This window comes from Peromyscus leucopus, chromosome 4 (assembly GCF_004664715.2).
Source record: "Peromyscus leucopus breed LL Stock chromosome 4, UCI_PerLeu_2.1, whole genome shotgun sequence".
NCBI lineage: Eukaryota > Metazoa > Chordata > Mammalia > Rodentia > Cricetidae > Peromyscus > Peromyscus leucopus.
The window spans coordinates 54,923,392-54,939,847 of record NC_051066.1 but is presented as its reverse complement, the minus strand read 5'-3'; the positions used below and the strand labels follow the sequence as shown (position 1 = coordinate 54,939,847).

The window sequence follows — 16,456 nt, the reverse complement described above, 5'->3', positions numbered from 1 at the left end:
TTTTTCTCTTGGTTTTTCGAGATAGGGTTTCTCTGTGTAACCTTAACTGTCCTGGTTTTGAACTCACAGAGGTCCACCTGCCTCTGCCTCACAAGCGCTGGCATTAAAGGTGTGCACCACCACCACCTGGCATAGGCAGCCATTCACTCTTAAACAGTGGCCCCTCCTCATTGTGCCCATAGACTGCACATAATAGTGTTAAAAGAATACCAGCCTATCCATGCCAAGTTAATTTTTCCTAATTATATGTGAAATGGTTACTAGACTTATAAAAACTCACACAGATGTTAGAAGAAAAGAACGAGTGTTCAGTAGACACATTGGAGTACTTAAGAATGAGACTTATTGGTGATAAAATCTCATAAAAATGTTAGTCATCAAATATCTAGACAAAGAAATGCTGTCATTGCTCATCAAAAGCAGAAGTAGCTTAATTTTTTTTTGAAACAATGGTACTAAGTCTTGAATTTTATTAGATTCACAAAAAACATTATTGTGGGTAAACTCTACAGCCTTTGGAAGCTTAAGTCAAGGGTTTTCCATTTCTTTTTCATTATTGTAATTACACAGAATTGTGTATTGCGAAACAACAAAGGAAAGAAATGGGCGATCACTACCTAAAATACATGGTCACATGTCTGGTTTCTGTCTCCCTTGGAAGTTGAGTTGATTGTGACTTGTTAAGAATGTAGGAAATGCTCATATAACATGTCACCTTGGAGAAGATAAGTAGACCATGCAGAGCTATGCTTATGGAGTCTTTGTTGAAAATAGCAAACCAGCTCAAGAAATGATACCTTAAGATCTGTGTCTGTCTGTCTCCAGTGTTTTCTGTTTTCTAAGGTCCTTAGCATCCAGGCTAGATGGAATGAAGTGACTGAGTCAGGTGGTGTGAGAGCATTTATTTTACAGAAGTGAGAGTTGAACCTAGTGTACCCAGTGCTCTGTCACTGAGCTGTGTCTCAGGACTTTCCTTCAGGTAATCTTAGACAAACAAAAGTCAATTTGGCCACTGAACTGTGTAAGAATTGGCATTTTTATTTTCTTTTACTAGTTTGCTGGTATTCTCACTTTCCTGCTGCTGTGGCTCTGAGAATGCTTTCATTATACAAAACAGCACAGTAAGCAGTTGGCTTTGCTATCAAGGCTGAAGCCCCTCCTTGTTCTTGGTTCTCAATGATGGTCAGATTTTGCATTTCAAAGTTGTAGTATCAGATGGAGATGGACTGCAGTGTCTCTGACAATATAGTTTCTTAAACTGGACACATTGATGTAATCATTTTAAAATACTACTTAAAAACTGGCATGTCAAGAAAACAGTAATTTAGTAATGCATTTTTATAACCCTACTTCAATTATTATTGTTTTAAAACTGGAAATAATTGTATTTAGCCACCTAAGTTACCTAAAATATTGAACAATGTTGTTCATGTAATATTTATAACTAACACAACTTCAAAATCACCATATGCTTTAAAAGAATGAAAAAAAAATAAACTCAGACAACTTTTCCCTAGTAAAATTTCCTTATTACTTATTTGACATACATTTAATTATCAAGTTTTCCCCACCTCTGCCAAGTATTTCCTTATTAATTTAATAACACATCATATTTGTATTAATACTCATTGGTATTGTTGTAGTACTGAAATGTGTCCATTCTAGGCACCATGTAGTATTGCCTGTTACCTGCTATCTAGAAGATTTCTTTTTTTTCCGTTTCTCTTTTTTTTTGGTTTTTTGAGACAGGGTTTCTCTGTATAGCTTTGCATCTTTTCTGGAACTCTCTCTGTAGTCCAGGCTGGCCTTGACCTCACAGAGATCCGACTGCCTCCCGAGTGCTGGGATTAAAGGTGTGCGCCACCACCGCCCGGCTGAAGATTTCTATTTTTATTTTTGTTTTTTTCTATCTTTCTTGCCTTGCACTAGGCTGGATGGTTGCCCAGTTGTGCTTATGAGACCCTAATAAGTAATAGAAGCTAGAAATACAGATGAATTGCAACACTCATTCAGAGTTATTACATTGCATTGGGTGGTTATTAGGGAGGGTTTGGACCATCTACAAAGGTTCAAATATATCAGCATTATTCCTGAATCAACCTGTTGTTGAATTTGCTAGTTCTAGTTCTCTTATATTAAGGATATTATAAATTCATCTGTAGCCAGGCGGTGGTGGCGCACGCCTTTAATCCCAGCACTCGGGAGGCAGAGCCAGGCGAATTGCTGTGAGTTCGAGGCCAGCCTGGGCTACCAAGTGAGCTCCAGAAAAGGCGCAAAACTACGCAGAGAAACCCTGTCTCGAAAAACCAAAAAAAATAAAAAATAAAAAAAAAAAATAAATTCATCTGTATAAACACTGTAAAATGTGATTTTGCTTCTTATAAGTTGCTTTGCATCATTTACTGCTTTTATACTTATTTTTTATAAACGGGGAGCCCTATGTTTGGGTATAAAGTAAGATAACTTGTAAAGTATATTGAGTTGGCTTTTGCAGCAGCTTTTGCCTTATCCTAGCTCAGCACTGGTGAGTGGGGATGATGTTGTAGAGCTGTGTTAAGGTTTGTAGTGTCTGGAAAAGTAGGTGGAGATCCAGTAGGAGAGTGTCCTTTACTCTTCTATACTGAGGTTTGTAATACTGGAAGCAGAGGAAATTTGACCTATTTTAATTAGGATTTTTTCCCTAGCTTCTCTAAATACAGAATACACATTTCAAGAAGCTTTTTAAATGCAATATTTATTGTAGCTTTCCCATTGAGCTCGAAAGCTTAACTGTTTCTGTGTTTAATTCCTAATTACTGGGATATTATCCAGGAGTATGTCTCAGACACCTCTGAGTCTTGTTTTTCTCCTCTGCAAAACAAGAGGATTGCATCATATGTTGCTAAATCTTAAAATGTAGGAACCCAAGTCACAATAACAATACTCTACCAAAAACAGAGGTTACTTACTTAGTGTGGATTGATGACTGGCAACTGAAAATACATCTCTTAAAAAGATAAGTAGGGCCAGGTGGTAGTGGCGCATGTCTTTAATCCCAACACTTGGGAGGCAGAGGCAGGCGGATCTCTGTGAGTTCGAGGCCAGCCTGGTCTACAGAGTGAGATCCAGGACAGGCACCAAAACTACACAGAGAAACCCTGTCTTGAAAAACAAAACAAAACAAAAAAATTAGTTGATTATAAATACTATGTGGAGACACCTGCACTCCCAGTATTTGGAAGGTGAAGACAGGCAAATCAGGAGTTCAGGTCTTCCTCTATAGCCTGGGCTCCTTGCAGCCTTTTCTGAAGCAAACAAGAAAACAGTCAAATACCTGGTAACATTTTCAACTTTAATATGTTCTTCATTGGTAAGCATTCTACCTATTATTCTAGCTAAACTTTTGAATAAAATTACTAATACTTTTCGTTTTTGGACTTCAGACGAAATGGCTGACATTCATGATCTTGAGCATGGGCAGTTACTCTTTGCTTCCTGGTTCCAGGTTCCCTCTCTTTAGTGTTCATCTGTCCTTTACTGCCGAAGCCTCAGTTCAGAAAAGTTCACGAATTGAGACGGGATCTCATTCCAGCCTAGGTTGGCCCCAAACTCAATAGAAGTCCTTCTCGCCTCCCCTTAGGAGTGCTGGGATTATAGGAATTGGCCACTGTGCCCAACTCTCTTCCCGAATTTAAAGGAACTGTTGATGCTAACACTTGAGAATTTACAACTGTTGTGCTCCAGTGAGAAACATTCAGAAGCACAATCCAATTTTGTGAGTGGGAGGCCTGTATTATTACTGTATGTAATAACATCTGACTGTCACTTGAGGTTGATTATTGGAGAGAGTGATAAAGATCAAGGCACAGTAATTCCTTTTCTGTCTTAGTATATAGCTTCTTTAAGGTTGAGGAGTGTGTGTTAGAGAGAGATTACTGTAAAATTCATCCTTCCTTATCTGTAATTAGTGGTTTTATAGTATTTGCAAAGTTGTCCAAACATTGCCAAACTATTTCTGACCCTCCAGAATGAATTCCCTTTCCACTAGCCATCCTCTGGTCCCTTCCGCTTCCTTGTCTGGACGGATTTGCCTGTTCAGAAGCTAGGATTCTGTTGTGTGTGGCCTGTGTCTGGTTCCTCATGATGTCGCCTGCTCTGCTTTGTCATTGTAGGGTCAGAGCTGTTCTGTGTGCTGGGCTGTTCTGCATGTTTACATTCAGACAGTAACAGTAATGTTTGGACTGTAAAGAGCAGTCATTTATTGCTGCAGGCTTTTAACATATTGTCACCATCTTGTCTCCTCAGTTTAGATTTTGAAGAATGTGCGCACAAATTACTGAAGATGGAATTTGCTGAGAGCCAAACAGTATGTCAATGACCTTTTTTTTTCTACTTGGAAGTACATAGAGCGTCCATCTCTCTGTAGGTCGGTCTATATAGAGTCCATCCAAGTTGAAATTGAAGTGTCCATTTATGCTTCTGCAGACACTCATGGTCAGCTTTTTCCATACTATCTAAATATCTCCTTTAACACTTTAGTTTATAGCTAAATTGTTAGGCATTTGTATTGGTGAATCTAAATTTAAAAGAATTCCACACAGAAGTCTTTAAAGGCGGAATATCCAGTCAAGCCTTGTGACCTTCTTTATGCACTCCAATTGTTTAGAAATGATTCATACTCATGAGTTTAGAATTGTATATGTAATGAAATTATCATAAATAGCTTAGATGATATCAGCCAGACTAAAGGCTTTTAAAAAAAAGATAAGCTTGATATTGACTAAGTTTTAAAAATAATTTTGACGTTTTCAAGATTTTTAAAATTCTAGTTTGAAAATACAGTCACTGTTGAGGTCGTAAGTTATCATAAAACAGCTCCATTGTGTTCCGAGTCATTAATACGTTTTTTCTTTCCAAACAGAAAGAACTCTGCAACATGATTCTTGATTGCTGTGCTCAGCAAAGGACATATGAAAAATTTTTTGGGTTGCTAGCTGGGGTGAGTTACAACCTTGCTTTTCATGTCAGGATTTAATAAAAAAAAAACCAAAATTCCCAGCAATAATAGAGTGAATTAATGATTGTGCTTTGTGGCCTGGTCTACCCTTAACTGAAACAACACACTTTTTTTTTTCTGAGAGCACAGTGTTCTTCCTTCAGATTACTCAAGCCTGTCAGCTTGCTTTCCCACTTCATTTCCTAGACATTACATTTGCTATCATTTTTCTACAACTTTTTGAAGTTACAAATATTTTGTAACAATTTCCCAATAAAAAACAACTAAATGTCTTCAAAAACTCAAAGCTATTACTAAAGTCAGGAACCTGTTTAGTCAGCACAGAATAATCACGTTGTAAAAAATTTTAAAGGTTTACTTTGATCATTTTTGATTATGTGTCTTTGTATGTGTACACGTTGGGGTGTGTGCACATGAGAGCAGGTACCTGCAGAGGCCAGAGGTGATGGATCTCTGAAACTGTCGGAGCTGCCTGACATGGCTGCTGGGAACTTGGGTCCTCTGCAAGAGCACACTAATCTGTCTTTCCAGTCCCTAAAATATTTCTAAACTCTTCACAAGGCAGATTTATATAATACAGAGTGTATGTGTTTAGGATCAACTAAATGTATAATTTTATTTTAGTATATGAATCCAAATAGAAACTATAGCTGTAACTTTCTGAACGTCATTTAGCACAGAAAGATTGGGTGGTAGATGGTTTTGGAAGGTGTGTACAATGATTAGTAAATTTAGGAGTAGTAAGTTTAGTTGTACGGGCATCCAGTTTCTGCTGGCATTGACTTTGAGTTTTCTTATCTGTAGCGGTTTTGTATCCTGAGAAAAGAATATATGGAGTCGTTTGAAAGTATATTTAAAGAACAGTATGATACGATCCATCGCCTGGAGACAAATAAGTTGAGAAATGTAGCTAAGATGTTTGCCCATCTTTTATATACTGATTCACTTCCATGGAGTGTAAGTAATTGGATCAATATTTGCTCTTCATTCCTAATCCCCTGTTGTTTTCAAATATGCATTAATTATGAAATGGCTATACTTATCCTATCAGTAAATATGAATTGAAATGAAATATGTAGTGCATATTTATTGCAGCAGTTATCTTTGAAACACGTTCATGTAGCATGGAATTAAAAGACTAAGTCAAATAATGTACACTTGTAAGAAATATTATTGTGGTTCATACATGCCCAAACCATGCTGCTTTTTAGTAGTGGTGACTAGCAATATTTTCAGGGAAAATATTATGTGTTTTCATGTTTGACATCTTTATGCATATTTGCCCATACTCACATAATCAAGGAGAGACATGTATCATACCCTTTTCTGGTGGCACTTGTGCCTCAGAATTACTGTCCATACACCATAAAAAGTCTCATACTCTAAGTGAAGCAAGGTTGCTAGAGTTATTGTAATACAAAATCACATCCAAGAAAGAAGAGGATGACATTGTAAAATACCACAAACTCATATTAGAATAAGCTCCTTCCCTTAGAGTATTGGATAAGTTTGTAGTACTTAAGTCCTAAGTCTATCCGACTACACTCATGGGCACGTTTAAGCCAACCAAGCAGCGAAACATAACCCTTTGCTTCATTTCCTGTTCTAAAAAAGAAGCCAAGTTTTAACCAATTGGCAAAATAGGCTTGCAGAACATAACCCATAAAAGCTAGAGGGTGGTTTTTTCTGTTTGTCTCTTAAATCTGTGTTCACAAGTTAGTTTGTAAAAGCTGTCATAGTTTTCAGGATATGTCATCCATCATTTTTCCATCTTTTTTCTAGTGTATTGTGCTAAACAAAACTATAGCTTAATGTTCTTAATGGATTTGCCTATTTTCTTGTATACACCATGTTCTGCTGAGGGAAGTTTGTTTGTGAGCAGTTTTACTTTGGTGCTATATGCTAATACAGGATATCTTTTCTGCTATAAAAAGTACCTTCCTCAAGAAAAAGCACACAACTATTTCTATACCATCTTAACATTGGAAAGTTAATGTAGAGAAGTAGTCTTACACTTGGCCAAGAAACAATACATGTCAGATAGGGAAGGTACTCAGAGACGCTGCTGGAAGATGAAAAGTCCTAGTCATTTTGAGAGAGCTTGAACTGGTCAGCTACTTGTCCTTGTCTTTTAAAACAAAAATAATTTTTATTCTGTCTTTTAATTTCTAGGTTCTTGAATGTATAAAGCTTAGTGAAGAGACCACTACATCATCTAGTAGAATTTTTGTTAAAATATTTTTCCAGGAACTATGTGAATACATGGGTCTTCCTAAACTGAATGCGAGGTTAAAAGACGAGTAAGTTGACTATTAGCATTTTAACTTTGGTCTTCCTGTCTGTGGGAGTACTCCCATGTTAATAGATACAGTTGTCCTCAGTGAAAAACCCTCTGGGACTTTGGGTAGCACCAGCATGCTGCATGTTGCAAGAAATGGGACAACATGCACCTTTCAGGTTTTGGTTCCAGGACTGTTACATAACCCCTACTTCACCTTTTTTAGTACCTGTTTATTCAGATTCTGGTTCTCGGTAAGATTGGCTTCTATTCCATTCTGCTAATGGCACATTATTCCAGTATTTTATTTCTCTGCCTCTCTTAAACGCTGACCCGAATTGGGGTCTCCAGGCTTTCTCTGACCTAGTCTTTCACTCTGTTTCATATACTCTGTACTTTATCAGGTTCACCCCTCCTTAGAAAGCTGCACTAGTCTCCTCAGTATCACCAAATTTGGAATGATGTCTCGTTTTTCATACTTCCTTAACCACTGTGACTACAGAAGCAATGACCCTCTTGTTGATCCAGCAAATGCTTAGCGAGTCTTCCTGTAATTTACCCTTTTCTAGGAAACACTCGCTGCCTACTTCCTACTCTTTCTCAGCTTTTATACAATTTAGATGTGCATACTTATGCTAAGGCCTTTAATTTTTTTGGTGCATGTGCACAAAATGTACTTGTGCATATATCCATGTACACAAAATTGTGTATATGTCATCTGTATCCTCTGTGTGTATGCTAGTGTCTATATAAAAAGTTTCTAAATCTGTATTGTGTAATTACAGAAATCAGGTCTTAGGGCCAATGAAAGGACTCAGTGGGTAAAGGACACCGAGTCTGAAATGAGTTGGATCCCTGACACCCACATGGTGGAGGGAGAGAACCAACTCCCACATGCTGTGTTCTCTTACCTGTGCATGTGTGTGTGCGCGGACACACACACACAACTGTAAAATATTTTTTATAAAGAAATGAACGTCAATGAATTGTTCATTGTTGGTGATTATTAGGTAGCCTAACCTGTAAATGTGTAAACCACTTTCTTATAACCTTCCTAATTTAATATATAGAAAATATGGTAAGTGGGTATAGGAGTTTTCATTTTTCTTATTTTTTTTTTTCCCCATTTCATTCTTCTTTTCAGAACTCTACAGCCATTCTTTGAAGGACTATTACCTCGAGACAATCCACGGAACACCCGGTTTGCCATCAACTTTTTCACGTCCATAGGTCTCGGAGGTTTAACGTAAGTATCATTTGCGGAATTTTAGCTTCAGCTGACAAAATTATCTGACAAGTACTTTGGAGGCACAATGTTAACACCTTGTATTTCTGTTAGGGATGAACTTCGAGAACATTTGAAAAATATACCCAAGGTCATCATAGCCCAGAAACCAGAAGCTGAGCAAAAGAAAGCCTCCCTGACCTCTTCGTCCTCAGCGTCCTCCTCGGAGTCGGATTCCTCCAACTCAGACTCTGAGGGCAGTGAGAGCAGCTCAGAGTCTTCCAGTGAAGGAAGCGACTCCTCCTCCTCATCATCCAGCAGTCAGAGCTCCGCCTCAGGTATCAGGGCTCATTCGATTTATCCGGCTCATTTCTAACAAGTGCAGCTCGTAGTGTTCATTAAATAGGGCTGGTCTCAATGGCTGCTTATTTATTTTGACCATCTATTTAAAACACATTAATAGAGACGATCACATGTAAATGACACAGTCTGCAGTTTGTTAAATCTGTTTTAGAAGTCTCTTCATTGACACAGCTGTGATTCAAGTGATGCCTGAAGTACCATTCGTGGCTACATTCTAGTTTAGAGCTGCCATCCTGAGGCTTCATTTTCAAGGTATTTAGGTTGCTAGTTGTAGTCAGGCTTTATGTGACTACTTGACATCGTCTTATTGTATAGCTCATTTGGGGCTTGCTCTACAGAGCTCTTCCCCAGATCAAGAAGTACTGGCACTTTAGAATTCCTTTGTTCCTCTGGTGCTTGCCAGCTTCCTCCCCTCATGGCAGCTGCTGTTCTGACTTGTATTGCATTCATTAGTCTTGATCTTTTGTTTTGTTGAAACAAGGGTTCACAACATAGCTAAACTTGGTTTCCTCACTCCATAGCCCAGGCTGGCCTTGAACTGCAGTCCCCTCCCCTTGCCTCTCATACCCTATTTTTTCAGCCATACATCATCATGGCCAACCTTTGCCTGCCTTGTTTGCTGTTGGATGTTTTGTTTTGTTTGCCTTTTGGAGTCTTATATGCAGTTTATTCTGTTAATTCACTGTCTGGCAGGGGCTAGCCTTGAACCTGGTCCTCTGCCTCTACTTCCCAAGTGCTCAGTTTAGAGGCCTGTGCCACAGTACCTGCTTTAACTTTATAGGTATTAATTATGGACTCCTTTATCTAATACTTTCATTGTTACGTTCACAAAATTAATCCATATTGCATTTATAGTTTATCCATCCACATTGGTCGCTGTACATGCTCATACATGTCTTTGATGTCCTAGGCATGTATTTTTAGTAACTGTGCGCGCTGTGCGCATGCGCGCGCACACACACACACATATACATACATACATATACACACATATATGCTGATTATCCCTGGCTGATCATCCCTGTGTTCTTGGTTTTTCAACTTTTACAGTGATACAAAAGCTGTATAGAGTCAATAGAAATAGTCCTTAGAAGTTTGAATTTCTCTCTTCTGAGCAACTGTGTGTAATTACTGTGTGTAATTCTTCTGTGATGCCCACCTGCAGACTAATGTAAGGATTCTGAGCATGCTTAAGGAAGGCTGTGCTGACCTGTGGTTTTTGTGATTGGTGGGGTATGGGGGTATTAAAAGCCTTTTGTCACATGTCATCTCTGGGACATAACATCATCTTGAGAGCACCTGTGTGTACATTTCTTTTCAGTTATGTAGCTACAGTTGGCGTCACTGCTGTAGGATGTGTATATATTTGGTTTTAGTAAATACTACCAGTTTGGAAGTCAGTATTCCAAGTTACACTCCTACCAGGTGCATATTGCCCATAGTTTAAATTTTAACCATCCTGGTTAATATGTGATAATATTGCCTTATATCTTTCATTTTAATTTGCATTTCCTTGATCCCTAATGAAGCTGAGCATAACATTATTATTGGCCATTTGGATATTTCTACTCTTGCTCAGTTTTTGCTCTTCCCCCTTTTAAGTTGACATTCCTATTTTTAGGGTTTTTTTCCCCCTGTATTTATTCTCTCTCTGCTCTCTTACTCCCTACATATTTTATGTATAATATGTTGCAGTATGTGTGTATGTATATATATATATTGCAAACAAGTATTCACACTTGTGTCTCTAGCCCTGTAAGGATGCCAGAGCTCTGCTGTCTTGTTTTTTCCCTCAACGGCAACCCTGGATCAGCAGACCCTCCCAGGAAGGATGTGGCAGTACAACATAGCTAACTTCTCTGCTCGTCTACCTTCCCCTGAATTCCGGGCCCTTTGGATTCTTGGTTTTTTAACAAGTTCTTCATGTCTGTAGTGCTCTAATGTTTTATCTTGAACTAATATCATACTTAGAAGAAAATTACAAACTCCGGAGCTAGAATCCACATACACCTTCCCCCACCTTCCCCCAGTGTCAGCTTCTCGTATAAATAACGTAATTATCAGTGAAACTATGGAAATCAGCAGATCTCATTTGAATTTCACAGAGTAAAGCAATCATGAATGAGTCAGGATCCAAGACACTGGGGTCCTTTTCCTCCAGGACCTTTTCCTTCCATCCTATCCCTGAGTAGTTCTTTCATTCCAACATCACAGATGTTGCAGATCTTCAGTGCCTTCAAACAGGCATCTCCAGCCCCTCTCAGTATTTCAGTTTTACTGAAATCCTTTTTCAGTTTCCTCCTGGTCCTTGTTTTCTGAAAAGGTCTGTGTGGTTTAACCCTGCACCAGAGCATCTTGGGTAGTCTACCTGGGTAGCAGATTGTCTGCATCTCTAAATGTATTCTATTGTAATGCCTATTTCAGTGGTAGCAGCCCCTCTCTTAAGTCTTATGTTGGACAGCAGATATTTATGTTGTGTTTCCGTCTTGTTACATTTAAAGTATTTCACGTACTGTATGACAACCAGAATTGTGGGGCTCTTTCGTGTTCTGTATTCTTAGAGCAGGAGTACCCTTCCTCGCAGGAACTTTATTCCTGGATTGAAATGGTGCAAGCACTATTCATTTAACAGCTCTCAGAATGTTACAAAGTACATTTCATTGTGTCCATTTTGAGGACAGAGGATAGCTCAGCATGAAGTTTGCAGTAAGAAAGTTTGCTGATTCAAAAATAATTTGCCTTATCATACAATTTCAGCAGAGAACTGTTTCATTATTAAAGTATTAGATAGCATACAAGCAGCATACAAATTGCCTCCAAATTAGAAAACCGAGAAGCAGATATGGCCGAAGGGGCTTTGCATGTTGTTGCATGGCTGAGGTGTTATGTTGGCAGAGCCCTGAAAGTGTATCGAGTGAGCCGGAGACATGGGCTTAGCACTGAGCCAGATGGCTTGTGCTTGGGCAGCTGCAGCCCAAGAAGGAAGTTCTCACTGGCAGACTGGTTTGTACACTGTGTGCCAGTGATAGTCACTTAGCAGAAAGAGGGGTTGGTACACGGACATTTGGGTAGAGTCAGGGCAAGAAATTATTTCCTGTTGTGTTTTCTTTCTGTAGTTATAATCATTTGTGAAACTTTCGTCATCTCAGTATTGTTGATTCATGAACTCAAATTAACAAGTGACTAGGCTTAACTTAAAATGGTTATTTACGTGTGTGTGTGTGTGTGTGTGTGTGTGTGTGTGTGTGTGTGTGTTATTTTTGTTTTGTTTTCTGAGACAGGGTTTCTCTGTGTAGCTTTGGTGCCTGTCCTGGATCTCACTCTGTAGACCAGGCTGGCCTCGAAGTCAGAGATCCGCCTGCCTCTGCCTCCCGAGTGCTGGGATTAAAGGCATGCGCCAGGGCTGCCTTCAGCTAAGTTTCGTCTGCCAAGCTCTATTTGGGGATAGAGTATGTAAGTGGCAACGTACTATTTCTAGTCACTAGATAGACTTTTTTACATTTGTTAGTTTATTTGAAAGCTCTTATGAGAACTTGAAACTTTAGTTACTTAATAACTAATAATGACCTATTTTAAAAATGATTCATCTTTTAAAATAGTCTTTCCTCAGGCTTTTCACTTTGGCTTAGCATCCATTTTACACAAATAAGTGTTCTCCAATAATTTGGTAAATGTTATTGTTAAATTATGAACTTAGATTAACATAAAAACTAATTTTTTGCATGCAGCTAAAGATGCAAGAAAGAAGAGACGAGGGAAAACAAGAAGTGAAGAAGCAGAGAAAGCCGCCAGGGGCCAGCAGACACGTGACAGGAGGTGCGAAGGAGGAAGGGAGGAACAAAGGCACCAGGAAGGGAGGACTGAGAGAGCAAGGTCTGAGAGAGACAGAACTCAAAACTCACGAAATGCTGACTGGAGAGATCCCCTAGCAAAGTCCATGGCTGACAGAAGCCTTCCTTCCCAAGAAAATAGTTACAGTAGAGTTGGGAATGGCCGAGACCAAGACCTGCACAGAGAGCTGGAAGACAAGCATGGTGAGTCAAGGAAGAAGCGACGGGAGAGAAGAGAGTCTTTTTCTGAAACTGAGAAGCCAAGAGCCCGAAATCAGGACAGTGAAAGAGTCAGAAGGAAAGATCGCTCTAAGTCAAGGGAAAGGAGTAGAAGACATTCAGGGCATAAAAGTGATGACGACAGGTATCAGAATGGTACTGAGAGACGGTGGGAAAAGTCTACCAGGTACTCTGACCATTCAAGAGAATCCAGAAATCACGACCGGAGGAGAGAAAAATCCCCAACAAGACAAAAATAATCCTAAAGACATAAGAACGGGCCTCACACTCACTTCTGATGTCTTTTCTACATTGATGGTTTTATAGAGAACTCTTGTATAAAGTACCTGTTTGTATCTGTAAATTTTAAAGATGTTTTCTTTTTGACATGTTTTATAATTGATACATCTCAAGGTCCTCTGTAAATCTTAAAGAAAAGGGTCTCAACAGAGGGGTAAGTCTTACCTTTTGTGAATAAAAGGAACAAAAATGCTCATTGAATCATTGATTATTTTTAAAAAAACATTTTTCTATATGTCTAGTAACTAAATTACCATAATTATTGTGGCTTTATATATAACCAAAGGCCAAAATAAATAAAGCATTTCCATTTTTTACGGTAGGGTTCTGACAAGTGTCACCTGTAGGTTTCTCGCAGGTGTTTTTTGGGAGCTGAGTGTGTCTTCCTCTTGAGAGATGCACTTGCTAGTGACCCACGACATTCCTAGTTCCACTCTCCTCCAGCCTGCTGGAGACTTGACAGGTGCCTTGCAGTTAGTGCTTACCACCTTTAACATTATGTCAAGGTGAGCTGATGGGTATTTAATTTGGATTAGGAAATTATTTAAAAAGCATGGCTTTGAGGTACATGAACTGCCTGTGAAGCAATTCCAATTTTTTACTTGAATTGGAAGGATTTTTTTCATTGTAACTTTCTCAGAATATAAAAGCATAATAATTACTGTGGAGATAATAAAGCAGTCCCTTAGGTGGGCAGGTAGGTCTCTCACCCTACTTGCTCAATGGACTTCTTACACTTGTTCACCTTAAAGTGCATTGGGCCCATTTTAGTCAAAGTGTGGGTATTAAGAATAGTGGGACCAGCCAGGCGATGGTGGTGCATGCCTTTAATCCCAGCACTTGGGAGGCAGAGGCAAGTGGAACTCTGTGAGTTCAAGACCAACCTGGTCTACAGAGAGAGCTCCAGGACAGGCTCCAAAGCTACACAGAGAAACCCTGTCTCAAAAAAAAAAAAAAAAAAAAAAAAAGTGGGACCAACTGTTGTAATGTTGAGCTCCAAGGAATACACTGATTCAGAATGGCTTGTTTGTTATCAGAAACTGAGCAAAAAAAATAGAGTCATGAAAATGTATTTCTCCCTCAGAAAAATATTAATGACCCCTGCAGTATTCCGTACAAGGGATGAATATGGGTAGCAGGACATCATGGGAATACCTGTCTCTGAAAACTATAGCTGAGCAAATGGAAGTCAAGAGTGTCAGTTCACTAGTCACTTCTTTACTGACACTATCTTGGTAAATAAACACTAGAACTGGGTAGTTGTACATTTTATTTCACTTCACTTTAACCTTAATTCGTAACTCTTAAATGTAAGAATGAAAACATTCTTTTCTTCGAGTACTTTTAAAAGTCACTAAAGCTGGGCGTGGTAACACAAGCCATTAGCCAGCACCCTGAAGACAGGTAGGTACTTGGCACACACTCCGTGGAGTTTCTCAGCTTCCTTGCCGGGAAGTACTGTTCCTCCATCCTTGCTACCTTTGACTGTTGTTGCAGCTGTGGCTGAGATCTCTTCTTGAAGCACTCTTGGAGCACTGCCCACCCAGCTCACCTGCCTTCGTTCGCACTGTTCTTCTCTAAGCTCGTCTCCTCAGAGCTGCTCATCTGCTCACCTCTGGGTACCATGTCATCTCCTTTGTTCTGTAGCCTGGTCCTTGGAGTGGATGAAGAAATGATGGGCTGACTCAACTCTTCAAAGCAACCCTTTTAAGAATTGGTTTTGTCACCTAGAAGAGGAGACTGAAGTCCAAGAGGCCAGTGGACAAGAGGCTTGTGGTTAAGTGTCGGGAGCTGGTTTTATTCTAGGCTAGCTTCCTTCCAAAGCAGACTGAAGGTGGCTGCACCCTTGAAGGGAGGGAGTGTTGACTAGCAGTTCTTCAACTCCCTGGGTGAGCCTAGGCAAACTTCCTTTCTCTCCCTATTCTTCTGGATGGTTCTTATAGCACTTGCTTTACAAAGTTCTAGCCATGAAATAAGGACACAAAGTAAGCACTCAAACCTCTCCTTTCCCCCATCACAAAGGAGGGACTTCAAAGAAAAACTGAGCGCTTTGACTGGCTTTTTATGATTGCTTTCTTTTATCTCACCTAAAATAGCACTTAACCTTTTCTTTTTCTTTTTAAATGTTAAAGTAGCCATGTAGAAAGGGTGGCTCAGGGAGTCCGGGTATGATGGAGGTGTGACATGTCATTTCCCATCATTTTTCTTGTATTTCTTATCTTTAAATCCATTAAGATCTTAAAATGTATACATCTTTCAAGCTCAAACAACCAGATTCTTGTGCCGCTTCACGATGTTGCCAGAAAAAACAAACAAAACAAACACAACTTATAATTACCAGTGAATTTTTTTTAGAATTTCTTTTAACTTTGAAATTATAATTACATCATTCCTTTCTTCCCTTTCCTCCCTACAAACTGTCTCATGTGTTCCTTTGCTGTCTTTCAAAACCATGACCTCTTTTTTTGATTGTTATTGTCCATATCTATACATGTTTCTAAATACACCTTGCTCAGTCTGGATGATGTTACTTGTATATGTCTTCAGGGCTGACCATCTGGTATTGGCTCACCAGTTGGCGTGATCTTCCTGGAAGACTGTTTCTCCCACTCTTGGCATTCCGTATTTGCTTGTAGTTCTTCGTGTAGGGTTGAGGTGTGGTGGGCTTTTCCCATCCACTTTGGCACGTCCGTTCGTGTCCTTGTTCAATGCTCATTTAGGCAGTCATGTTGCTGAGACTTCCATGTCTGTGGCTTCTGACATTCCTAGTAGGCTCTGTCTCACAGCAAACTCATTTTGACTTGACTAACAGTATATCCGCTCTAACTTTATACCCCAAGAGTGTTTAGAACCCAGGGACTCTCTTTGCAGGCCAGTTACTGTAAAGGGGGGAAAAAAACACTTATACACACACAGATAAGCACTGGAAAAGCTAGGAGAATTAAACTCACAGGCATCCTTCAGAGAGATGGTTTAACCTGTCCTCATGGAATGCTGGGAATGGATGTAGCTTACAGGCTGGTAACCCTTTGATGTCTGATGAGCCAGGCTCTACCTGTATCTCCCCGAGTTTGTTTTACTCATCCCAGACCCTTTTCTTCCTAAAACCTTGAACATTACTTCTAGGCCATAAAATTCATCCTTGTGAGAGATGTCATTTTTACCTTACAGCAGCCTGAGTGGCTCCTGTGTCATCTTGGGGCCAAGCATTATGTTTACCTCAGTCATTCTGCCTAGACTCTTAT

General features: G+C 39.4%; 1 protein-coding gene across 1 annotated transcript in view; it reads left to right on the top strand.

Moving 5' to 3' along the window:
* Cwc22 (CWC22 spliceosome associated protein homolog) overlaps positions 1-13,412 on the top strand; it is a 40,982-nt gene extending 27,570 nt beyond the window's left edge. Inside the window, 7 exon segments of the mRNA XM_028884604.2 lie at positions 4,285-4,345; positions 4,901-4,978; positions 5,801-5,953; positions 7,169-7,296; positions 8,419-8,520; positions 8,614-8,837; positions 12,591-13,412. Coding sequence (XP_028740437.1) covers positions 4,285-4,345; positions 4,901-4,978; positions 5,801-5,953; positions 7,169-7,296; positions 8,419-8,520; positions 8,614-8,837; positions 12,591-13,171 — 1,327 coding nt within the window. The 3' untranslated portion in view covers positions 13,172-13,412.
* Positions 13,413-16,456: the final 3,044 nt, after the last annotated feature.